This window comes from Petromyzon marinus, chromosome 1 (genome assembly GCF_048934315.1).
Source record: "Petromyzon marinus isolate PM22_M1 ecotype Great Lakes invasive population chromosome 1, UKy_Petmar_22M1.pri1.0, whole genome shotgun sequence".
Classification (NCBI taxonomy): domain Eukaryota; kingdom Metazoa; phylum Chordata; class Hyperoartia; order Petromyzontiformes; family Petromyzontidae; genus Petromyzon; species Petromyzon marinus.
In genome coordinates, this window is record NC_133667.1 from 2,905,399 (window position 1) to 2,932,482 (window position 27,084).

A 27,084-nucleotide genomic window follows, 5' to 3' on the forward strand; every position below is an offset into this window, starting at 1 on the left:
CATGTGCCTTGGGTGTGCAATCTGTCAATGGTCCTCTCAGCTGCCAGAACATTGGGCAGCCTTTTTCAATGAGTCATTAGCAGCACAAATTTCAGACATTTTTGCAGCAAGCATTTCCATTATTAATTTTATTGCCATGCTTAACCAGCAGCTGCTTCCTGCTTGTATCTGAACTGGAAAGCCTCCAGCTTATAGATGATCTGGAAGATGTCTTCTCCCCATGCCAAACTGCAATGAGGGGGCTGTTACAAGTCCAGGGAGGCACTCTTTGTGTTTTGCTGTGGACTTACGAGGCAAGGCTCACTGAGCTTTTTATATTTTTTTCAGAAGCGACCTGGATACAAATGATAGCTCAACAAAGTGGCTTATGTGGAAATGTATAACAGCCAAAAATATCTAAACAATCTAAAAACCAGTTACCTAGAAAAGAAATCCACGCGACCACAGGGAGAACATGCAAACTCCAAATATACAGGTGTCAGGGTTGGGATCGAACCCACGACCTTCTGCATATCAGGTGAGGGAGATAACTTCTCGCCACACCATGCAGTATCCATGCAGTATGCCAAAATAATTATCCAAGGTTGCCAAAACATTTTCAAGATAAAGGAATATAATGATGGAAAAGTAAATAAGGTTTGCCTAATAATGTGCACACATGGAGTGGAGAGCGAACAATTGGGAGCCCAAAAAAGCAATTTAACGGCATGTCAGGTTTATTCAATTTGTATATATGTTGAACTTCTTTCAGACCGTACATATCCAATGGTGCTAATCATCGGAGGTGCAGAGGAAGGACAACAAACTACACAAACACAATTTTGTAGGTAAACAAAAGTCAAAGTGATTTCCTGCTGAAATGAGCATTGAGGTAGGTAATACCCATCTCCTGTTGACAGCCCTGAGCCAAGAGTTGAAATTGCACTTACCTACAGTATGAGCAAGTCCATAGCAATACCACTGGAGATTTACTCACGAAGTACGAATTTTGTAGATCCCAAAGGAATTTAAATTTTTCAACCAGGATTTGAACTTGAAGATCATGATTATATTGCTACTGAAGCCATGCCAACATTGGAGTCACATGATGGTCCTGTCTGCTTAAATCTAACATGTATTAATGCAAACTGACCCAGTGTATTTTCTGCCAAAAATGCTTTATATAAGATTTTCTTAACTTAAGAACTGCAATATGAACAGAGCCCAGATGTAAAACAAATAAAAAATATCATATTGTCACTTTCTCGATCTGAATTTTTTAATATTTTACCATGAATAGATTAACTAATTTGCCTACAACCATCCATTGTATTCTGAAGCTGCTCCACCATGTGTAAGATTGATGCTGTGGTAGTGCACTCAACTCATAATTTGAAAAAGGTGAAAAATGAAATCATGGTAAGAGATCCACCAAAATTATAACCCCTCTGCAGTCGATACACTAAGTATTACTTTGAGATATATAGGTGGTGAATCTAGAAATTCAGCACCCACAATAGGAATTTGTAATTATATTAACAGTTCCCTGAGATAAACAGTGCCCCAATGTAATTTGAGTAGGATGACAACTTCAATTTACCTGTGTTTTGTTCTGTTTCTGATGTGCATTACATAATCGTGGCAATGAGGGCTTGTGGGAGATGGAGGGACCGACTTAACAGTATTGCACGGACCTATAGACAATTCTACAATACAGCACATAACACGGAATACAGTACATCCAGCAAGCACTGTTGTTTTTTGGTTCATAGGATAAAGCGCACACGCATTGGGCACACTGAATACATGTGCGCATGCACACAGAATTGTTGTTGATTTGTTACGTGGGGTTCCCAATAGCGGCAAGCCGCATCGTTCATCTTGCCGGACCAGCCCCCCCCCCTCCCTTATTTGCTCGGCCAGCCAAGGTTTAACTGCATACAAAAAAACTGTTCAGAATACAGCAGTTCACTATTGAACACACTTAACAAAAACCTCTCGCGATTATATTTTGTATGGTTTATTTGAGTGTGTGTTTGCATGTAGTTTTCCTTTTCCTTAAACAAGGGTGGCTAACCCTGAGAAAAGTGAAGCAATCGACGGTGTGGACAGGACGAAGGACTCACCCGATACATGGACAGGTCAATACGGAGAGAGTTGTGGAGCTGATCCAAAAGCTTGACAAATCTGTCTTTCTGAAGCAAGAAAAACAGAAAAAACACTAACGCCAGGGCTCATATTGTACCATGTACACACAGCAGCTTATTACGCACGGCGGTGATATTCTTACGTGAAAATATATCTTTGAGTTTAAGTGCAAACATGGAAACTAATACAAAAGCATTTCCATTCATTTTATCTTACACATATATTGCAGAATATTCCTGAACTATTAGATATGACCTTGTCTTCTCTAAAATAATGTATTTTTTTCAGGACAAACTAATCAATTAATCATTGTGCCACAATAAGTGGCATAGTCCTTTAGGCATCACTGCCTCTTTTGACAAGAAGACATGTATCATCGTTAATAATGATAATACGTGTTATGATTCACCAATTCAATTGTAGTTATTCTTCAAGATGGAATGTGTATTGTGTTATCCACAATGGTCTACCTCTGTGCATGATTTAGACTTCTATGGTATTTTTTGCAGCAGCCGTAGCTGTGGCAATCCCCAAAAGAAGTATCAAAGGAGAGGAAGTAATCACCTGCACAAAGTGACTCAGGGTTGGGTCCTCTAACTATTCAAGTGTCCACCTGCCTTCTCAACGAGCTGAAAAGTTTCAGTGGTAGCAGTGGCGTAGTGGTTTGCGCACCGTGCCATGAACCCAGCGGTCTGTGATTGATTCCCATGCAAGGTAACAAACCGTACCTACTCCCCCACCCCCACCGACCACCTTCACCAACTCGCAATGACCTGCATGGTGAAGTATAATCAAACAGACCCACCCCTATGACCAACAAGGCATGGAGAAGCCTTCTTTCAGTGATGGATAGAGAGAGGGATATACATAGTACACATTAATAAGAGGGGTCATTTTGGATGCTATCGGTCGTGAATGAATTACAAATACACATTGTCAAAGGCAGATGATCATTTAATACACGGACAAGCATCACAAGACCTGTTAGAAGGCTGGCAAAGTAAAACAATGTTAAGGTTCCAGCTTATTGAAATAAAAAAAATTGTCACATACACAATTTTTACTGACATCAATGACTAACTCTTAGCTGTATGTCAGTGTTACCAAAGGGGTTCCCATTCCTGATGTAACAAAGGCTTTGGCCGGGGTGCTATCACAGACATTAAGGCACCAAAGAGGCAATATTATCAATTATGATTAAGCACACACTGTGAATTCCAAGCCCTGGTAGGCCATCCCAAAGTGAAAGATGTTATTCTGAAATACATGAGTAGACATTGGGAAGACTCTGGGGTGATCCAAGAGACAAATGGAACAACAGGGGATTAAATGAAGCATCGTATCGTGCACAAAAGGAACATTTTTCACTTTAAAAAAATCTGTACCTATATCTGTGAGCAGCCACGTAACAATGGGGTGGGGATACTGGCACGTAAGAAAATCACCCTAGCCGAGAGCATGGTGCAGGAGTCAGCATTCAAATTTAAGCTTGAAGGAAAGGACATTGCTAGAATAGCCAAACTTTTAGAACAGTAATGAAAAAAGCACTGAAGTGCCAATGTCCATTAATTTGTATGAGCAGATTTTCAAATAGTACAGCATATCACACATTAAAGTCTGTCTGTCTGTTCCGAATACAAATCCACACCATTAAAGCTATCGCTATATCATTTGGTACCCCATTGTGGCACGTTGCTTTACATTTATTACAGTCCCTGTGGCACAGCAACATCTTAAGAGTTCCTGTAACGCCATTGAACCCCACATGAATAAAACGATTGAGCCACTTTACATTCACAAAAGTACCCAGGCAACGCTGGGTATTTCCTGCTAGTAATTGATATAAGAACACCGTACATAGGCAGTTCTGAGATAAGGAACACGTCGTTACATGACGATGTCGGGACATAATGTTGAGGGTAACGTCTGATACAAGTGTTGTGGGTTCAACTGAGTCGCACACTTAGACTTGGAGGCAGCGCATTTATTTAGTCCCAACACACGGGGTAAACTTTCCCCTTAACACGATAATAACCTAAGGTGGTGACCACCCGGCTAACTACAGGTCTGTCATTCTGTCACTCCGTCATTCTGTGACTCTGTCATTGTGTGATTAACGTGGCACGGATTGGTTGAAGTGCATCACGTGACCACGAGCAAGGAGCCAACCAGAGGTGCGCCCTTCACAAACATGTACGCCCCCCGGGTGATGTTGCGCCGTAATAAGGCGCTGTGGGCAGCTGATCTACCACCACACTCACGAGCCGATAGGGGTGGGGGCTAAGGGGGAGGGAGACCCCCCCCCCCCTCCATAAGACCCCTTAAGATAACACCTTGCAAATAATCCTAACAGTTCTTTCAGTTATTAATAAGTCATAGCTCTTAGAAGTGAATGTAAATATCACAACTAAAGTTTAAATACATTTTCATTCATTCACATTAAAGTTACATCGCGGGATCGTCAAAAAAGGTTATGTAGAGTGAAAGTTTTAAGTAAAAGCCGCGTAAAGCCGCTCTTATTCGACTTATTGAAAGTCCTCAAGTACAGCAAAGCCGTTCGCGTTATTTTTACAGTACTCTACAATAATAGTTTTCAATAATACTTTCAACGGTAAAACACAGGTGCACTACACACACATCTATAACGTACGGACATATACACACGGTTCTCATTACATTAGTACTGTAGTTTTTTTTGGTGCTTAAATCCACTGCTGGATGAAGGCTCACCGCAAGCTGTGCGAGTGGATTGTAAGGATTTACTTGACCAGTCTGTTGGGGGCGCCATAGGCCATAGGCGCCCCCCAACAACCTAGTTGCGGATATAAGGACCCATGGCCTTGCTCCCAAGGGATATGATTATATACAGCTGCTTCTTTACTTTATAAGGCTGAAAAGTAAAGAAGCCAGGAGATTTAAAACATAATAATGCTCTTCAATCAGCACTCGACAGACAGAAAAGGAATGGGCTATTTTGTTTGCTACTGTGAGGGGAAGGAAGAGAGGTGAGCCTGAACCATCGCTCCTGTCACTGTGACTGAAAGAGCAATTTAAAGAGAAGCCACAACGGGACTCTTGCTGGTGCAGAGAAATGTGTCACCAACCACTGTTGGGGCCTTCTGCATCAGTTGGAAGTCCCGCAGATCTCCATTTGAGTCGTGTGGTGACACTTTATAAATTGTGCTCAGTGCTTTATTTCAGCCAGAAGAGTCAGGAACGTTCTTCTGGGAATTTTGGTACACTACATCCATCTCGTCTTATTTTGTCTTCCACATGGTGGTGTGTGTGTGTGATGGTGTTCAAACCTGCTCATAGGATTATAGGAATATAATTGACGATAACAGAATAGTCTTAATTTATGTGCCTTGCACTCTAGTGGTAGTGCCTTAAGTTATAGTAATCCCTACACACCAAGCCAGTTTAACACGTTAAACCCACCACCACTCGACACAGGCAATTAGAAAGGTTTGTCACATAAACAGAACATGACAATTAGTTACTAGTACAGCACACCGGTATGTTGGAGAGTAAATCCACAAAATTTACAATCTGAGTACAATGTTTCGGCAGAAATTACAATTAGCATCATCAGGTAACAGCCAGATTTGTGGAGAAATCCTTCTGTTTCGTTCTTAAATAGAGGGATAGATGTGATGTCGTCATTTGTAAGCCCCCTACGTGCAAAGGCAAGAGGTGGGGGGGGGGGGTTAATGAATGCATATAAGCCAGACAAGCAGTGTCCACAAAATATTGAATTATAAATTATGCTGCTATATCTGTCTGTTTCCAGCTCAACTCTGTTCAGCATTCTGACAACTAAATTGACACTGATCCCACCAATTGATATGAAAATAACAAGTGTGTATGTTGAACTTCTTTCGCACCATATACGTAGCCAACCATGCTAATCGGAGGTGTGGGAGGACAACAAACTAAGCATATGCCGATCATTGTATTCCGTCAATACAAGAGTTAACATTATGGCCACAGCTCCAAGACATCAATTCAACACAAAGTGCTTTTTTGGGCACCAACCAATGCTTAATTTTCAGTACAGGTCACTTAGTTGGCGGGGTTGTGCGTGAGGAGTTCACTGTAACAAACAAATTCAGGTGGTAGAGTTATGAATGTACCCATGTAGGATGGTGGAGAGACATACTTTGCACAGTCATTAGTTTGCATTACTTATCCAACCAATCCACTTCTGGATAAGGCCACTGATGTAAGTCACGTCCAAGAATTTAACTCAAGATGCTGGGGTGGTAACACGGTGTGCTATCCACCGCGACACTTCTCCACCGCACAGGGTCTTTAAGAGGCATCCAACCAAACGAGTGACCTCTGACAACTAAACATAGTTTCAGAATTCTGTTATTTTGTTCCATCATTGCCTGTGACATCGTCATCTTGATTTATTGCTCAGTAACTTTTTGTTACATTCTCATTACCATTTAACTTTCAGAACACGTACAGGGCGAATTGCCAGGGTGTAACCATGCTACAGTCACTTTGGCAAGCGTGGTTCCAGACTTTTGACTCACGTTCTATTTGTATGGTGTTATGTGGATGGTTTAAAGGTTGACATAAACAAATGTGGCAATATATCACTTACATATACATTGTCCACATATATAAGGGCCATCTCGCCCGGAAGAATATATAAAGTTTTTCTTAATTTACACATCCCTTCGAAGACATATTTTATAATTATATTCATATAATAGTTATATCATTAATATTTTTATATATAAACTGGTCCAGAGTTTCCTTTTATTTAACCAATTATAATGACATTATGAAATCCTAGAAAACCTTGTGGCTGATGGAATGTGGAAAAAATGTTGCTGTTCTGATGTTGAGGGATAGATACATAAAGCATATTGTCTGCTTATTTATTGTTCATATTATCCATGACAATGCTAAAGATTATTTTGCATTATGTATAGAAACGTAATAAAGCATATCAACACAACAAAGATTTTGGGTATCAACAAAGATGTGTTCATACAGCCATCCAGATATATAAACACAGACACAATTTCAACCGAGAAGATGGGTACAAACTGAGCAATCGTTGGAAGGACGTTATTAACCAGGTAAAGTCATAACTGGCTGTGATGCTTCCATCCTACCTGCCTATGTTAGAAGTTATTTCCGACTCTGAGTTACATTACCTTGTTAAATGTCTTTACATTAACAGGCTAAATGTCTCACTAACATAGCTGCTGCTCCCTTTTCCTCGATGCGGTAGTGGCGCTCGTTGTTTAATAGACTGAATGTGTCTCATTAACACAGCCGCTGCTGCGGGAACCGTCTCACATTGACATGCTAATCTCTAATCTCGAGCAATACAATGGCTTCTTCAGCACCGTAACCGTGGGGTTACATTAACAGATTGACATGCTAATCTCTAGCAATACAATGGCTTCTTCAGCACCGTAGTCGTGGGGTTACATTAACACAATGACATGCTAATCTCTAGCCATACAATGGCTTCTTCAGCACCGTAGCCATGGGGTTACATTAACACATTGACATGCTAATCTCTAGCAATACAATGGCCGAGGTATACCTAGCTCTGCGATCTTACATTTACTTGCTAATTCCATCTCTAGCCCCGCCCACTTACCCTTGGGTTGTACCCATCTCAAACCTTTATAACCTATGGCTGCAGTAGCTCTCTCGCTACATTTCTTCCTGCCTCAGCAATCTGCCTGCTGTATTTTTTCACCTGAAGACGATCGCTTGTGTTGCGATCGAAACGTCGTTATTTTTTTTTCCATCTACATGACTTTACCGAAAGACCCAAAGGGTACTTATCGACACAAGGTAAACATTTGTAACTGTATATTGAGCACTCTCCATCCATCCATCGAATTACTTAAAAATTCAATGAAATCCATTCCCCTCCGCGGTGGTAATCGTGCAGCGCTCTTTTGGAAGCACTCAGGATGGTGTCACCCGGTGCGGTCCGCATCCCCCTTAGTGACGCCACTGGTAGCGCAGACTCTCTCCTCCTGTCAGATCTGCAGCTCCACGTTGGAGACATTTTGCGAGTGAAACACCGCCGCGCCTTGTGCCATTGCGGTTGCACGAAACATGTTCTGGGGGCTAATACCCACACGGGATATAACGTGTGATTTATTAGTGATAAATGTATCCTTAAACAATGCATTATTGTATACACTGATAACCAATGATCGCGCGGTCGTTATTAATATAATTACTGCAGAACTCCTGTTATCCACTGTGATGTAGGGTGCAAACATCATGAATTCTATTATCTGTGTACTTATCTGTGAATTTACCGCATTTAATCCTCGAAAAATGAACAACACCGCTGCAGGGGATCAGTGTTCACAATAGAATGGTCACTACTTCATTCATGGGTAAAGCGGTGTCCTTTCAAATGTCATATTCAAATGCTAATGACTTCCCTCATGTAGCTGGGAAGCAAGGACCTGTCATGCATGCCCTGGAAGAGCACTGAAGCTGTTGGTGTGATCACCAAGCCTAGAGATCCCCCTATATTGCTACTCGTTATCATTCACATTTCCTCACTATCATTTGAATGAACTCCACTTAACTTACTAAGCAGCGTCCACTCATGGGAGAAGCTGTGTTACATTTCTTGCCTTTTTATTGGCACTGAAAATTTATTTCCACGCCTTGTTTGAAAAATTGTGCCTAAGCCATGGATATTGGAAGATAGAAAGAATAGTGACATGGATAATAGTAGTTTTCACGGACTCTCGCAGTGGGAAATAAAGTTGAGGATAATAGTTCACATGTAACAGTGATTAATTGCAGTACATTATTACTGTAAATATTGGTTGCTTTAATGGTTGTAGTGATTGTTGCTGCTGTTAACTATTTTGCAGTGTTGTTGTGGCAGTCAGCTGTTGGGATGGTTAGTTGGTGGAGCTGTGGTTGTTTCTGTGGTGTGCTGCATTTGCAGCGTTGCTGTGGAGCTGGGAATGGGTGCATTACTGCGATGGTGAACTATGTTTGCAGTGTTCTTGAAGTTGGATACCATAGTGGTGTTTATTGTGGTAATTGTTGTTGAAGTGCACTGTAGTTGTAGCATTATTGTGGTGGTGTGTTGCTACGGTTGAAATTATAGTTGTTGAAATGTAGTAAGCTGTGATTGTACTGTTCCTGAGTTGGACGGTTGCTGGATTGGTTGTGATTCTAGTCTTGTTAAAATGTTGTTATTTTTTTAAGCTTTAGTTTTTTTTAATTTTAAGAGGAAATGTTTTTTTACAGTAGTAAATAACAGATAATGTTAAAGTGGATAATATAATACTGCACTGCAAGAACAGTATTATCGCAGTATTTAATTGCTACGCTTGTCGTTGCTGTAGTCTTAAGTCTGTAATAATCTGTGATTTGGCGGTTGTCTTGCATGCGCCTGGTGTGTTCCCTTGTTGGGCCGGCACCTTCACCAATCCACCTTTTCCAGTGTGGTGACCTCGGGTCAAAGACACCCTGTACACATTCCGGATTTTACAACTCCTACACATGGGGACTCTTGTCTTTGTGAATCACATTAATTACGGAACTGAGGAGGAACAAATTGGGACATATTTTGACTCTTTGAGGTCAGGAAGAAGAAATCAACTCCATACATTTAAATGAGAGCCACATTTTCCATCAGAGGGAGATTTAAGAATTATAGAGGTGGATTCTCAGAACTGATCTAAATTCCCCTACCTCCTGTACTAGATCTTGTTTTATATTAATTGCCCTGTTCTTGCCTGCAATTATCTTTGTCCTCTTTTAGGCGATATTGAAGTGTAATGTAACTCACATTGCAGCAGCCTGTGATCAATAAGCCTTTCGAACCACTACACATTAAAACCTATACTCCAACAACACAAATAAACTAACCGATTTATGAGGGCAAAACATACGTCATCATAATAGGTGATGCCAATGCAACGGAAGATAAATGATACAGTGATGAGAGGATGACTGGTAAATTTGGAGAGAGAGCCTCTACTAAAGTTTAAAACCAGCAGAGACTATAAGATAATGATCAACTGTATTAAAAAAGGAGCTTAGAATATGGACATGTATGTATGTTGACATTCTTTTGCACCATACGTATCCGACTGATAATCGGAAGTGCAGGGGAAGAACAGCAAACTAAAAGCTAAAAGCAGTTCTAAAGAAATGAGTTTTCAATCTATGGATGAGCAAATATGGAGAAAGTGGAAATAAACTGTGCTTGTTCTCCATGGGCAAACCTCATGGGCAAAGCTACGATTTTCAGAGATGTCCCTGTGCTCGATAAATCCATGACAATAATTGATCGCAGGCAGATGCAATGCAAGTTAAACTTCATGAAATAACGTTACAAATCTAGCTTAGAATGAACACTAAATTAAGACGGCTTCAAATCAACAGATTCTACTGCGGAGAGCAGCAAAATTATTAAATATATCACCAATTTTAATAATGAAATAACTAACATCATAATCAAAAGGAATGAAAATACCAAACAAAACAAAGAATACACTAAACTTTTTAAAACTATCAATAAAATATCCCATATATAAATTGAACACAACAATAATGATTCAATGTCACAACAAGAAATTAAAGCATGAAATTCCTCAATCGTGGCATGATGCCTCAATCACTCATATTCAAAAAGGTAGAGCTCACTAATTTCGGATCCATTAGCCTCTTCTTGCATGTATATAACTTGTTCAAATAGATCATAGAGAAGCACATTGAGGCCAACCATAACAGCAGGCTGGTTTAAAACATGCAATCAATCACATTCTAAAAAGACAATTACATATGAAATACCATGACGCATGGCTTTTGTAGACTATGCATAGGCATTTAATTCAGTGGCAACCGATGCAGTCACCCAAAATCTCACAAGGTACTAAAATAAAAAAATATATAAAGATGCGTGTACAAAATGACAAACTATAGTTCACAAAAAGAATCAGGCAAGGTGATACTCTCGCACTGAGGAAATTCACACAAGAGGTTTCCATAAATAACTGAATTGGATAAAGTGGCACAAACACGAATGTGGAAAATATTTCGCATCTCAGATTCGCTGACAAAATTGTAATTCTAACAACAAGTGTTAATGAACTACATTAAATGACTTAAAAATGTATCGAAGCAGAAGAGAAAGGCTAAAATTAAATATGACGAATGTACACCAGGTTCGCCAAAAAAAAGGAAATTGTTGCAAGGACAACTGGAAAATCATTGAAGACTGGACCAGGATCAAAATAATAATAATTTGTAAACGAGAGCAGAATTGATTGATTTTGGAACTGAACTGTATAGAAGTAGCATTCCAATGGTGCTCACGAATAAAGTTTTTCATCAGTGCACATTACATGCCAAGGCATGCATCAGAAACGTTGACTCTAACCAAGTACATGGGTCACAAGCTGAAAAGTAAATAAAGAAGAGGAAATGCGTGCTGAGAATTAAACTGAGACAGATAGAGGGAGGAACAGATGGGTCAGACAACAAAGACAAATTTACACACACAGTGTGGAATGTTAAGAAAGAGTAAGTGGGCTTGGGCAAGATACATCGCTCGAAAGTATGTTATAAATAGACAAGACTGGTGATGAAATGGCAGCGAAACAATGGGGTGTGTCAAAAAGGACAACCACTGCAGAGATGCAGTGTTGTGGTAAGGTCATACGCACGAGTGACATTGATTGTAGCATTGCAAGACCGTGAGCTATGGCGGCGTGGGGGAGGATTGAGAATGGCTGCTGATGACTTATGTCCATCAACTTTGATAAGGCGCATACCGTATGTTGAACAGATCATTCTTGTTCAAGTAAAAAAATAAACATTCTTGATTTTGTAATGGTTTCCTACATGTGTTTTTTTCCTGGGAAGTATGTTTTTTTATGTTTGAATATGCGCAGCTGGTTATGATATGAATCGCAAACTAGAACACGAATGAAGATATGGGAACAAGACTGAAACGTGAGCACAGAAACATGTTGAGTTGCATGCTTGGAATTATATTGAGAAAGAGAAACATAGATTAGAAAATGTATGCAGTTTAAATTCATCAAGTTGACTCTGAAGAAACGTGGGCTTGTACAGGATGCGTCGCTAGAAGGGATGATGGGGCTGGTGATCGAGACTAACGATGGAGTGGCAGCCAAGGAAGGGAACGCAAGCAAGAGGGTCAGCTACCACGGAGATGGAACAATTAAATCAACACGCGTCCAGGAGCTGGGTGGATTATTACATCGCACGACCCAGGGAGATGATGATGGCTTGGGGAGGCCTTCATCCAGCAGTGGATTGATTATGACAGATGATATTCCCAGCCTGGACAAGATCTTTTCACACGGCGTATGATGTGACGTCGCGTGAAGCCATAACATATATTGACGTTATCGGTTGGTGCGCATGGTACGTGACATCATCGGGCAGCACGAGACGATGTCACAGGGTACATGACAGGCCTTTGCAAAATGTCAACACACGATGACATCATCGCAGGTAAGCAAATGGTGTGTAACATCATCGCGTTGGCTGAGATTGCGTATTACCCATTGTTAATGTGGTTTTATCACAAAGTTTTGGAAAACTAACCTTGGAAATATTTGTCAAGTTTTTTTTTAGGGCAAATACCTACACAGAGAGACATAGTTTACACATGTATGCTTTAAACCTTAATTTGAAAGTGTTAATCGTGTAATTTGTGTATATATATGGAAATGTTAGTTGACAGTTCTCACAGGTTTATCAAGATGCATTGTGGCTTGTACCATTTAAAGTTGTATATCTGTACACATGCCTATCTTCTGATTCCACTCACATATATCCACGTTTTAGCTGAGGCATGCTCAGGGGATCAGTCATGCCAAAAGCACCTCTCTACAGCACATGTCCTAGAATGGGTGTTCTGGGATACTTCAGATACCATTACATACTTGTTATTTGCATCTCACGGTGTGCCACCTTCACTAACCTTCCACCACATCTTGATATGCACACCGCATAAGTAGATGTTATCATCATAGGTATGCCCATTTAATCTCCAACCTCTTTCCCCAGATACAAGAGGTTCTACAAGTATATTGAACAGTCGAGTTGGGATATTCTATTATCTGAGTACAGTAAGTTATTACACTATCGCTTATTATAGGTACCTACGTAGGTACCTACGTGACTTTACCGAAATAACCAAAGATTGTGGATTCCTGCAGTCACGAAAGCTTCAAATCAAGATGATTGCTTAATCGCTCTACATATAATTTCTCGACTGATGAGAAAACACCAAAATGCTGTCGTTCAGAAAAATAGATATTTCAGCCTCTCAAGCCTGCCCTGGTACCTTACTGGTGGATGCGCCCCTGCAGACCATAGCTGCCCTGCGACTCGACGGTGAAGAATCCCCTAAGGATGCCCTGTGATTCGTTGGTACTGCCCTAGCTATCCCTGGTGGCCCATTGTTGTTGGTGCCGGGGCCCCCAGTTGCTTCATCCACAACTGTGCCGCAGCATCGCTCTCTCTTCTCTCTCCCAATTTTCCCTAACCCTGACTGACCTTCACCCGGTGACTTCTACACTCGTGTATTTTCTTTTCATTTTTGTAAAGCATCGTGGGATGCAATTGCATTTAGACAATATACACATTGCAATCATTGTTGTAGTTTCAATATGATGCCAGATGGTAGGAACTGTGCAGGGCTTGATTACAGCATTGGCTTTATGAGTTAAGTCATGCTTGTAGGGGTTGTTAAGGTAAATGCCAATTTGAAAGGGGCCTCAGCAATTAACCACAAAAAAGTATTCAATTATAATTTTCAGTCGCTTAATCAACTTAAGTGACAATTTCCCAGCTCTTTTAATATCTTTGGGCAGTAGTGTATTCAAATAATGTTTTGAAAATAACGTTGCTATAATACGATTGTCAAATAGAGTTCATTGAAGCATTATTTTGTTGTCAGCACTACTTCATATCAGCTTGGGTTAATATGAGGACAGCAGCAAGCCTACAATAAAAATTAAATCATTCTGAATAATGTTGAATATAGTAATCGTGAAAACAAATCACAACAGTCTACTCTTACATTACTCCTCTCACAGAGTTTACATAAATCGGTAGAAGCACATAAACCACTGAAATGGTGAAATCTATTTTAGTGACAATTATTATTCCCGTTCTTTTGTTAGCTTAAGGAGGTAGGTTAACAATGTAGGGATTTGCATTAGGTATGCGTTTCAATGCCACAATATCAAATCACTTATTATTATCGCACAGGGCATAGCACCAGGGAAGGCCTCACCCCGAAGTTGGATGCGGCAAAGCGGTCCGAGGCAGACACATTGGAGGTGGAAGTATTGGTGTGAGCGTAGTAGGCGTTGATATTTGCGAGTAGATTGCTCATAACGGCTGGCACTCCAGAACACATGTACTTGGAAGAAAGGCAAGAGAAGTGGCTGCAAAGGATAGCAAAACAACAGTCAGATTTTAGATACATATTAAAAAAAATTACCAGGTAAGGCCCCCTGAGCTATATAGCTCAGTGGCTTGTTTGATGTTGAGTGTGAGATCTAAGGGTTTTTTTTACTGTCAATTGAGCTATTTGGTCTTTCCAATAACCTGGTATTTAGGCTCAGCACAGCTGAAATGCTACTGAGCGTGTACATAGACTAAACGTAGCAATCACATTACGCTGTTTTCAAATTGCTACACTGGTCGCTTGCATAATACAATATTAATTTGAAGGGCTTTCTGCTATTTTTTAAGGCTTAAAATGACTTGAAACGTTCTGAAATTTCATAAGCATTTCCTCCTCACATCTTTTTCTGTAACCTTTGGTTCACACTCACCAAGTGTATATTTTGTCCCTCTGGATTAACTGAAACCTAACTGACAATCAGCTTGCCATATATTTTTGGCTTGTATAAGGTATATGGTAGGGAAACCTTTCTGAAACCCAGCTTGTGCATGTGGTTGGTTGGCCTCTAAACTTTCCTTTTTGATGTTTCTGAAATGTATATAGTGCAATACAAAGCAAATGATTATTTAATCATTCAAGTGGGTTTCACATTTTTTTTTAAAAGGGTGTACGTATTATTGCATGATTGAACTATATTCTGGAAAAAAACGAATATATTTCAAATAACATTATTCCAAGCCTTCGCAGACTATGAAAAGACATTTGAATATGTGGCAACATGAAAGATCCGAGAGAAATAAGAATTAAAGTAGTATGCAGTCTGGAAGAATGATTATCTGCCCTGTGCTGTGAAGGATGGTCATTGCCCAAAACATTGCCCATTATATATTTGGTTTCTCTCAAGGCAGTGTTATTTATAGTTTTTTTTTGTGTTTGCAGGAAAATTAGTTGGTGATGCCTGACAACAACCCACATGTGGTCAAGTCACAGAGGGTGTATCCTGTGATTTGACATTTTCAATTGCAAAGGTGACATTGACGCACCTCTCACGTGTTCCCTGAACCTGTTTGGCAGCTCTTTGTCTTACAAAAATATACATTGCAAGACATGAGGCACACATTCGCACACAATCAAATACACATGACTGTATCTCGTGTGGAAATGTCCCATTGGTCCATGCACAAAATCGGGACTAATGAGATGTCCGATAGTTATGCGTCAGTTTGAAATTTACATTTTCCAATTCATAGAAATGTATGCTTTACATTGATTACCCATTTAATCAGGTTTATTACAAAATAATTATGACTATCTGGATTAATAAGCATTTCATTCATTGTAAGGCTTTCACTTCATACTGAAAACCCTTCATTTTGAATTATGTAATTGCTATGCTTAAATCGGACGCCCGACTACTGCTTACGTCATAGCTTGATAGATGGATTCGATGCCATAGCGCATGGCAAACTCATCCACAATCTCCTGGGCTGTCTCCTCGAAGTAAACCTTCCATGCTTCATCTCCTTTAGCTTCGGGGATACGCACAGCCCCTCCGTTTTGCACATCCGTGAGAAAGTGGAAGATATTCTGTTGGTCACAAACAAGGATGTCAACGCTGATAAAGTCCCAAAGAAGCAAAAACAATGATATACTGTACTCACATTGTATTTTTAATATACATGTTTAATTGCAATTACAAAATGTTTTCCCTGTAAATGTAATAACGTACTACTGTAAACACTAGGCATGTAACTATGCATTGATCATTGTTTAAAATCTCATTATACTATATATGCATTTCATTGCAGATATACAAACATATGTATTTTAAAATTCATATATGGTGTCCGTAAATGGTTCATGCAAATATAAGTATGCTTGAAGTGCTACCTTCACTAAAATGGCAAAAGTAATTATACAATCTTAAGTCGAGTCATGACCCAGAATCACAGCGAGTCACCAAATCACAAGAAGGACACATCTTTACATGTCTGAAACGGCTGGCCCTAATTCCTAGCACTATCTCATCCCCCCCCCCCCCCCCCCGCTACTGCTAATCTTAAGCCCTAGCGTAATCCATAACTCATAAACCTAAACTTATGCACCAGCCCTACCCATAACCATAATCCCACCAGGTGACTCAAGGGACGAACATAGTGGCGTATTAATCAGGATGAATGTAAGAGGTTTATAGGAACATGTATACGTGCTAAAGCAATCTATGAGGCGTGCTTACCTCATGAAGACCGGTATACTGTACGTGGTATGGCGCCACCTTTTCTTCACCCTTAATCTCAACACTGATCTGCAGGCGAATAGCCCCGGACACCACAGACTTGTCGGTGCGCTTCTCTGTTGGTGCGTCAGAAATTCCATCCATATAAATGCTTGTGCAGCACATAGACAAATGCCAATAAGATTGTAAAAGTAATTCATCCAACAAACGTGAAGCATTAATCCACGTGAAATTCTTAGTGATACACATTTTTGTTCATATATAGTGAACCTAAATACATAACTGTGCATGTTTCACCTTTAAAATAAGAGAAAGTATAAACATTTCATAGTATAACATTGTTGTAATATGTTCTAAATACTAAAGCATGGATACAATTTCTAAATTTAAAGGAAAGCAGTTCATAATCACATCTTAAATGTTTATCAACTGAAAAAGGAACTTAACAATTCTAAAGGTTTGGTGCATTAGACATTTCTATTGAAATATTACTACCAATTCCAATATTATAGTTAAGTTTTTGAAGAATAGATCAAGGACATTTTTCTTTTAGGTTTTACTTAACAGTCAATTACGTGGAGCAGTTACAGCTTTGCATTTGGCTTTACGATTTTTTTCTATTACAATTTTGATTTAATATTTTAGAAATAGATTCAAAGGGGAAGCAAGACAGTGATGAAAAATGGCGCAGGACAATTCCCCCACTAAAATGACATTAAATGTTATATTTACACTGAAACATAAGAATCCAAATATGTCTGGCTTATTCAGTATGGTGTTTCCATAGAAGATTATGAATCCTAAATATGCATCAGTTTGGCCTTGGGAGTTTTTATTGGATACTAGTAAACAACTGCTTTAGCTCTATGAAATGTATTAATTTAAATGAAGCAAGTGATTCCTACACTTTATTTTAGCTCTTCGAGTCTCGTGAATGTAATGTAATCCTACCCTGCTTATGTGGCATCTTAAAAACCATCATTCTTAGCAGCCAGCCATGACCTATTCACTCCTAGATTAAGGCCTCCCCATGTTATCCTCATTGCTTGTGGTCCTGCAATTGCCACGGTTAATCTCACTCATACGTACAAGCTGAACTCATAACTCCATCCCCTTAGTAGTCCTCATCTTGGTCGTGATCACTCCTCGGTTGCCATTACACTAGCAGCCTCACCTATTGGCCTTTATCCCTTCTCGTGATGTGTTCTGCCCAAGCCTACTTTATTCACAGTTATCAAGATATCTCAAACTTGGATATGGTCTTTGATCCTCCGTATTATTTTTTCTCAAAGTGTAATTTCCAGCATGCATTTCGTTTCATGTTATGCTCCAGGTTAAGAGAGTAAATTTTTCTGTTCTTTTTGTCATGGCCTGGTAATACACATTCATCCAATGTGTTTTTTTAATTGGGTACATTGGTATATTTTTTCCATTAATTATCAAATGTAGTTTACCAAAAGCGCTATCTCCTCTTGCTCGCATATTTAGTTCATCATTTTGATATGGATCTGCCTTCAATAACTGCCCTATTACTATAATCACCCAGAAATGTCTGTCCGTCTCGCGCGTGACGTCACTCCACATGAGGCCCCTCCCCCCGCGTGACGTCACACCACATGAGACCCACCCTCCGTCATTAATATTCATGAGTGGGTGGATTTTTACACTAACGCAGAGGAAGGTCCAGCTGAATTAAATAATTTATTACGCAAAGTCGCTTCAAATATGACGTTTCTTTACAGAAATTTACGGTAAAAAATAAATCTACGCAGCACAGTGCTACATCCGTTCGTGACGTCACTGCAAAAGAGCCCCCCCCCCTCATTAATATTCATTCCCCCGCGTGGAAATTTACACGAATGCACAAGGTCACGCACTTCACATGTCGCACCCCTCCCCTCATTAATAATCATGAGTGGGTGACGTCACTCCACATGCCGCACCCCTCCACAATAACCATGATGGGGTGACGTCACTCCACATGCTGCACCCCTCCCCAATAACCCTTAGCGGGTGACGTCACTCTACATGGGGCAACCCTCCCCTCATTAATAAGCATAAGCTGAACAATTTTTCTATTGAATATTTCAGATTTACTGCAATATACACCCGTCCTTGGAAGGGCAAAAAGCTAGTATATGCATATGCCCGTGTTTATCAGTGGTATAGAATTATTTGTTCATGAAAATTATTTTTCTTCCAATAAGTTCTTTTCATGTTTATGTTGAGGCCACTTTCCAGCCTTCTTTGTCATGCTATTTAATAATTTCCTGTAAATCATTACCATTGGTTGTTTTCATGACGAATATAACCAGTGACTCTGTGAAGGTCAACAATTTCACTTTTTTATCTTCACGCCATCATTGTTAGAAAGTATCGTCAAATGTCACTGCAAATAACCTTGGTGAGAGAGTATCATCTGATTTGTATTTTGTCTTCCCGCACTGGCATAGTAGTAGCATTTCCACTGCTGTTTTGACAATAGTTTAATAATTGCCATGAATATATTGATTTGTTAAAGAAGCCCCAGTGCATGTTGTAATATACGACTAATTAATATGTAAATTAATATATATTGCGGATCAAGATTATTAATGACAACATCCGGAATGGCAGAGATATCACAATACCAAGTTCAGTAGCAATTGGAGCACATACCTAGGTTGTACCAGACGTCCATCTCGCCGCTCAGCGTCCGCACCTCGATGATTGTTTGACCGAGAAAGTCGTCCGACTCCCTCTTGAGGCGCTGTTTCACGCGAGACTTAATATCGTCGTCCTCATCCCACACACGCACCTTGATCCGATCGGATGAGTTGTGGCACTCACTGCAATGGGTGGTGGGAAATGTGGTAGACATATTGATAACGTATCTATGCACTAACATGTCTCCTAAATAAAAGGGAATGCATCGGCAGACACTAGTCATTAACACCAAATAATATAACATGATATAAAATGGTATATAGTGTGGAACTCCTCTTGTCTGTGACAATTATAGGGGACACTTTTAGCATATTATTCATGAAACTAACTCATCCAAACCCGCAGCACCTGGAGATAAACGTGGATAATCGGAGGAATTTGCCCCCATCGCCACGGAAACTGGTATATATTTTTAAAAAGTTGATCAATCACGCTTCAATTTAACATAAGAACAGTTTTCATATCACAAAAACAAAGTCAAATTGATATCTTGCTCAAATGAGCATTGAGGCAGTGCTACGGCCCTCAGCCAGTGTTAAAAATTCCACATTCCTATGGTGAGGGCACTCGCTAGGTTATATGTAGGTGTCTACCAGTGCTAAAGTGAGATTTTAATAAAACTTTGCGTCAAATAATATGATAACAATATATTTAAAAATAAACTCAAATGAATTATGCTGTATACAGATAGTCCCCGAGTTACGATGGTCCTACTTACGATATTTCGATCTTACGATAGCGATACGACAAAATTGTAAGATATTTTAAATTTCGCGCGGCAGGCAAACGCAGCAGCGTACGAGGTACGATACTGTACGTTGTTTTTTTTATAGCAGATAGGATTGTTTCCTGAAAAAAACTTTCTATGAAATTGCAGTTCATATAGGTCGGCTAAAATTTTACCTTGAATTTTACTTTACATTTTACTGTGCAATACAGTATTGTAATTAATAAATACGTATAGTATATAGTTTATACAGTACGGTACTGTTTTGCTAAATTATCACCAATCTTTAAGACTCCTGGGTAGGCTAGGCCATTTTCGACTTTTTGACTTAGGATGGGGTCGTCGTAACGCATCTACATCGTAAGTGGAGGACTACCTGTAGTTAGTGATAATTATTTTCATGTTTGTTCCTCTGGAATCATAATGGATCGTGGAATATGAAGATTTTTTTTTAAGTTGAAAAGGGTCATTACATCAAGAAGAGCTTAGCTTTCAATGAGAACCAACAATACATGATAGACTTTGATTGCATAACATATTGCGTTACAGAGTATATATATGAAACCTGCGAATTAATTTGTGGTTATCAATATCAGAACCAAAACATTTAGAAAAAAAAGCATTCTCTAAATAGCATGTATGTTGAACGTCTTTCGCACCGTATGAAGCCAACCATGTTAATCGGAGATGCGGATATTGTGGTTATTCGGTGCACATTTTGTTATAATATTTGCTGCAATGAACATTCATGTAGATTCAAACACAGCAAAACAACCTCTTAAGATAAATGATTTAATTTCAGAATCATAGCTTACAAGTGAAATTTCTCTTCCCAGACTGGGTTGAGATTATTGTAAATGGTCTTGGTTCTCTTCTTGGTCTTTCCCACTTGAACAGTGACATACGGGTCACTGGCCCCTGTCTTGTCCTTGGCTTGCAATCCTTGAGCACTGTGAACTGCGAATACAAAGAATACACGTTTTCTCGTTACACAACGTGGTACACTTCTGAGTAGATGCCTTAGTTACCACGTTGAGCAATATTCCAAAACTACCTAAATTATTTTACATTTCGAGGTATCTCCGACGTGTCATCTTCTTACCAGAAAAGATTATTTACTAGTGTCTCAATTGGGATCATAAATATTTCCCCTTTTCATGGATTTCATATAAACATCACAAGAACAACAAAGTCATTGCAATGGATCCATGACGGTTGTGTTGGAGTCTTTTTTAACTGTTCCCTATTCTGAAATATGTACTTGCTTGTGGTCAAGTGAAATCCCATCACGGTCAATTAGACCCCCATATACAAAAAATATATGACATAACAATTTAACAGTATATCTTGTGTATTAGTTATCACCTGCACACAGGCAATCTGAAAACAAGGAAGAAGTGGAAGAGCTCTAAAGGCCTTTCTTTGTCTCCCATGTGTGTGTCTACAAGGAAAATTAATTCAAATCAAATAGTAGAGCCTACAATTAAACTAAATTCTCACATGCGATGCCATGCTTCTTAATTATGTAACATTTTCCCAGGGTTAATTTAGTTGCGAAAATTTTTATCAAAGTGTTTATTCAATGTATTTTAGTCAACAATGACCAAGTAGCTAAAAGTCATCGAATATGACGATGTCTAAGATTACCCACTCACGCCAGAGTGACGAGGTCGAGATGGAATTAACTCGTCTCAGTGAAATAACAGAGTATGATAACCGAATAATATTATTGGAGATTTCAGCACAGGGGAAAACCAAAGATACGTATGTAAAAATATAAACTGAGTTCATCTGTTTGTCTGACCTGCTAATACTGGGGTGGAGAGGCGAGATAATTTTGTGTCCCGCGCATTTTCATTTAATATCCTTAAAGCGGAATATATTTCTACTCCTTTTATGAACGAGACTAAGAGAATGAGAAAAAGTAATAAAAACTCAAGACTTCACAAAAATTCCATAGACCATGGCTAAAATAAAACATAATTCAGATTATATTAACACTGCATTAGTGTTATGATACCACTGATCTCTTTTATCTGCAGTCTCTAAGGGACTGCAGTGCCATTCACCTCAATGACAGCGAGGGAATGAGGTGAGTGAGCCCCCATGCACCTGTTAATAACTACTGCGCGAATTTGAAAGAATAATTGCAGTATTATAGGTGTGAAAAAGTGATTTCATCCGTGCATACATTTAACAGAAGTGAGCGGTGATAAATCTAATGCAGGCACAATATAATTGCATGCGCACATGGCATTTGTATTATAAATCTTTAGGACCATATTTTCTATTAAACAACACATTTTCTTTACTTTTGTTTTGCTTTGTGTTTTTTTACATTTTCGGTTGACATGATGCCTATTGGCATACTTGAGAACCTGATTTAATCACCAGGAACACATAGGCAGTGAACTCAAGCATGTACACCAAGCTCTTAAGGCTAATGGTTACTCCGACTATACAATCCGCAAAGCTATCACTCAAACCATGAAGAAGGACCCTCTTGAGGAGCCTTTCAAAACCATCACTTTACCCTACATTGCGGGGATCACAAAAAAAGATCTCCAAAATCTTGAATAAACACAAGATCCAGGTCCGATTCAACACATTACATAACATCCGTGATCTGGTTCCGTCTGTAAAAGATGTGATTCCGGACATACAGTACCCTGGTGTCTACAAACTAAGTTGCCTCTGTGGTAGTAGTTACATTGGAGAAACCAAACGACATGTCTCGGACCGCATTCGTGAACACAAAGCAGACCTTAAACACGGTAGGACCAACACCTCGGCCGTGGCAGATCACTGTTATAATTCAGTAGGCTCACATGACATTGACTTCTCCAAGACAGAGGTTCTTTGCAAGCCATCTGGCTACCATGAAAGATTCGTTTATGAGGCTATTCACGTATACAATCATAGAGACAATTTCAAACGAGAAGATGGATTCTGGCTTAGCAATCATTGGGAGGATTTGATAAACCATTTCGGGTCTTAATTGATTGTTCACGCTTACGATGGCTTTCAGACAGCATACATTAATTTTTCGTCTCCCCCTTCCTCTTTTTCGAACATAGATGGACTCGTCCATCTAAACAAACTGTCAAATCGCTATCCGTGGTGCAAACGTTTAAAAATAAATAAATACAAACCGCCACTTCTTTTAAATGTTCTTATCGTTGGTTTTCACACCTGATGATGACTGCTTGTGTTGCAGTCGAAACTTCGTGAGAATTTTATTGTTTTATATATATTTTATTGTTTCCCTTCAACGTGACTTTACCGAAAGAACCAAGAATATGTGTGTGTGTCTTTAGTGTTGTTAATTATCATCTGAATTTGACTGGATTCATCACTGGACTGAATTTCTTATTAGTTGTAGGAGACTGAAATTAGCTGTAGAATAATTAAGTTCCTATTAGGCTGGAGGGGTTAGGAGCACATGCATTATTAATACAGAATGGACAGCATATATGTCATATTACCAGTTGTAATCATTTGATATGAATTATACGGTGCTTTTAATAGGTATATACTGCACTCCTCATGAAAAATTGTAACCATGTCCCTTATTTATAATTATACAACTATTTAAATGTTGTTAACTATGGTTATCAAAAATATTAAAGTAGTTAGTTTGATACAGAATATTCAACATTTCAAAAAGGCTAGATATGAAATACTGTAGTTTATGAAAATGTTGAATATTGACTTTAAGCATTCGTGTCTGCAGGAATTCATATTCTTTGGGTCTTTCGGTAAAGTCACGTTGAATATGCCTATCGGTTCATAATCATTATCAACCATGATCTTAAAATCTGTACCATTGCAGGATGCCCAAAAAATAGATCTTAATGGCCAAACTCGGCCCTTCCTGCGAAGATAAATAAAAGATTTTTCTTTTTAAGATCTCCGCTGGTGGATGATGGCCTCCAAAATGCATTGCCACCCCTCATGGGCTTGCGATACACCAAATCACCTAGCACCTGCACAAGAGCTAATCTCATGGCTCCATCTCCACAGCATGGTCTGCTGACCATGTTTTCCCACCTGAAACGTCGTGATTTATTTCATTTTATACCTATCTGACTTTCCCGAAAGAACCGAAGAGTATGGATTCCTGCAGTCACGAAAACTTCAATTCAAGTTAATGCATTATTGGGCATGTTACCTCCCTTGGCTGCCACTCCATTGCTATTCTCTCCTACTGACCATCATCCCTTCTCATGATGTGTCCTGCCCAAGCCAACGTACTTTTTTCATCATCATCATTATTACCAACCATGGGTCAATCCACTTCTGGATAAAGGCTTTCCCAAGCTGCTATCAACTCTCATGATCCTGAAATTTAATACTCTACCTAGCTCCAGCATGTGAGCTGATTTCATCAGTCCATTTCCATCCTCTCGAGCACATTCCATTCCTTGGTTTCCAATCCATTATTATACTTCTTGACCCATCGACCATCATCAGTTTCAATTATATTTCCTACCCAAGCCAACTCTTATTTAGAGAAAATTTTGTTTTATATCAGTATGTTCTATAATACGTGTGTTCCTTTTCACGTCTCTCAATCTAATCGCATATATCAATTTCTCGAGCTTTTTTGGACTTTTTAGCTTTTGTTTCATATCTTCTTCATTCGTGTCAATGTTTCTGATCCATACGTCACAGCAGGTAATACATACACACCGAGTACAACATTTTTGTCGACACATTGACATATTGATTCTAAATATCAAGTGCAGTTTTCCAGTGGCTCCAACCAACTATTATCTGCTATTCTATTTTACGGTTTGATCTCAGTCCACCTCAGTAACTGCCCCAGGTACTCACCATTTATTGTGATCTTTGCTGACCATTTGGAGGTGCCTTCCAGCACCATTTGCTTTACAGACTTCATGTGTGAGTTCTGATCACTTGGCGTGACTGCAAACACATCTCGGATGAGATCAAATATTTCAGGCTTGTTGCGTTCTCGCACTTTCATGCGGTCTTTCATAGCTGTGATGATAGTCTGTGTCTTATCCTCTGCACCATGCTTGGAGCTCTTTTCAGCTGCACCTGGAAATGTGGAAAAAAGTAGCATTATATATGAATATATGAGTGTTGAATATTAACGCATACAGAAAAGCACCGTATCCCCCCTGACTTGGAATATTTCTCAAATGAGTTTCATTTAACATCTTGGTAAACATTTGTATCCTTATATTTGTGGCCAAAGCACGGATAATTTGTCAAGCTTCCGAAGAAGTGTATATGTCTTTGTGATTGTGAGTCATGTTTTTGTTGTTGTTGACAACTTTTATACAGACTCTCTCAACTTTTACACTTGGCTGCATCTATCCTGTTTTCCATGCCCAAAGCACACATATGGTCAAGGAACAGCTATGCGTTACTAAAACCGCACTATATAAATGTACTGTAAGGACCATGACAGCCCTGAACCATGACACCACCACAGACCTAATAAAATATGGTCTACATCTCCCCATCCGGCCTTGGCTCCTGACCTTATACGCCACCTGAATGCACTCCTTCACAAACAAACACAGCAAGCTGCTGCTTAGATGCCAAATAAATTACGTTTCTCAAGCCAAATAGCACAAAAATTTGATCTGACTTTACACTCAGCTTATTTCCACCATACGTAAAATAAGAGTGCCCTAACTGACTTCCTCTTCGAATTGATTTAGAGAAGAGAGACATCCCTTATTGATTAACTTAAAATTATAGCATAACCTTTGGCACAAAGTAACGTTAACACAATGTGTTTCTTCAGAAGAGTAAAGGGAGTCGTCATCAAGGCCTGCATTCCAATAACTTTCTAGGCATATGTAATGGCCACTCGGAATATTGTCAGCAGTTTACATTAGCAGGTTGCAATTGGCTTGAAGGGGGGGGGGGGTCCATACAAGGCATGAAATACAAATGCTAATTCCAGGGGGTCACCTCCAAAACATAAAGGACCTCTCCTGCTTCAGTGCCCTAAAGAGCCTCACTACAATTACGATGGACTGAAGGAGACCCCTTGGATCAAATTATGAATGCATGATACTGCCGATACACTGACCGTAATGAGACATATAAACTCTACAATAAATTAAACCATCAATGAAACGTCAAACAAAATTGGATTTCGTCATATTTCTAACACACCAGCATACAAAGCCTTTCCAGGGAATTGGCAAATGTTGGGTCTCCTGCATGTTAACATTAATTCCTGCATTTCTTGGTACAATCCGGGGTATTTGAACATTGACCTATTTGTCAAATTTAGAGCGTGAAACCATTGGCGATAGACTCCCATCTGGCAGAAGAGATATTGGCCTTAATAGAAGAGGCCATGGGTTGGCTCTCAGAAGGGCCAAGTCGTCTGTGAAACCGTACCTTGTGACCCAATTGGGGGCAATGGCAGTTGCTATTGCCCCGTTATGGTGTACCTTCTCTATTTAACTTGGGGATCAGTATAACAATGTCAAACAAAAAAACTCAAACACCTTGGTCACGAGGAAGTCATCGTGTTTACAGTAGAAATTAGATTTCAAACGAAACCAATCAAGACATGGTTCACTGATAATGGAAGAGATCTGGACAAAATAACTTTGAATGCAAAGTCTATTTTCTGCAGTCTATGCTTTCTTGGCTGAGCAAATCTGCTGTGGAATGGTCAAGTCCAACCAGATGTTAGGCCAGAAGAACAAAACGGTGACTCAGTGGTGGCCAATGACTCAAACATTGGTGTGGTGGTGCTGGCGCCACGGAGTAATGCTGATGACCATCAATCATACAGAAGTGTGCATCACCACTATCCTCACCGTCATCATAATCATCGGCATTACTATGATCGTCATCCATCACTAACGCTCA

General features: G+C 39.5%; 1 protein-coding gene across 9 annotated transcripts in view; it reads right to left on the reverse strand.

Moving 5' to 3' along the window:
- The window catches only part of LOC116957007 (protein unc-13 homolog B-like), a 262,505-nt gene that overhangs the window by 90,281 nt on the left and 145,140 nt on the right, over positions 1 to 27,084 (reverse strand). For all 9 annotated transcript variants that reach the window (XM_076052098.1, XM_076052001.1, XM_076052076.1 and 6 more), the window contains 7 exons: positions 25,051 to 25,278; positions 21,030 to 21,171; positions 19,440 to 19,609; positions 16,782 to 16,897; positions 15,969 to 16,132; positions 14,429 to 14,582; positions 2,106 to 2,174 (listed from right to left, as the gene is read on the reverse strand). In XM_076052098.1, coding sequence (XP_075908213.1) covers positions 2,106 to 2,174; positions 14,429 to 14,582; positions 15,969 to 16,132; positions 16,782 to 16,897; positions 19,440 to 19,609; positions 21,030 to 21,171; positions 25,051 to 25,278 — 1,043 coding nt within the window. The remainder of the gene's footprint in view (positions 1 to 2,105; positions 2,175 to 14,428; positions 14,583 to 15,968; positions 16,133 to 16,781; positions 16,898 to 19,439; positions 19,610 to 21,029; positions 21,172 to 25,050; positions 25,279 to 27,084) is intronic.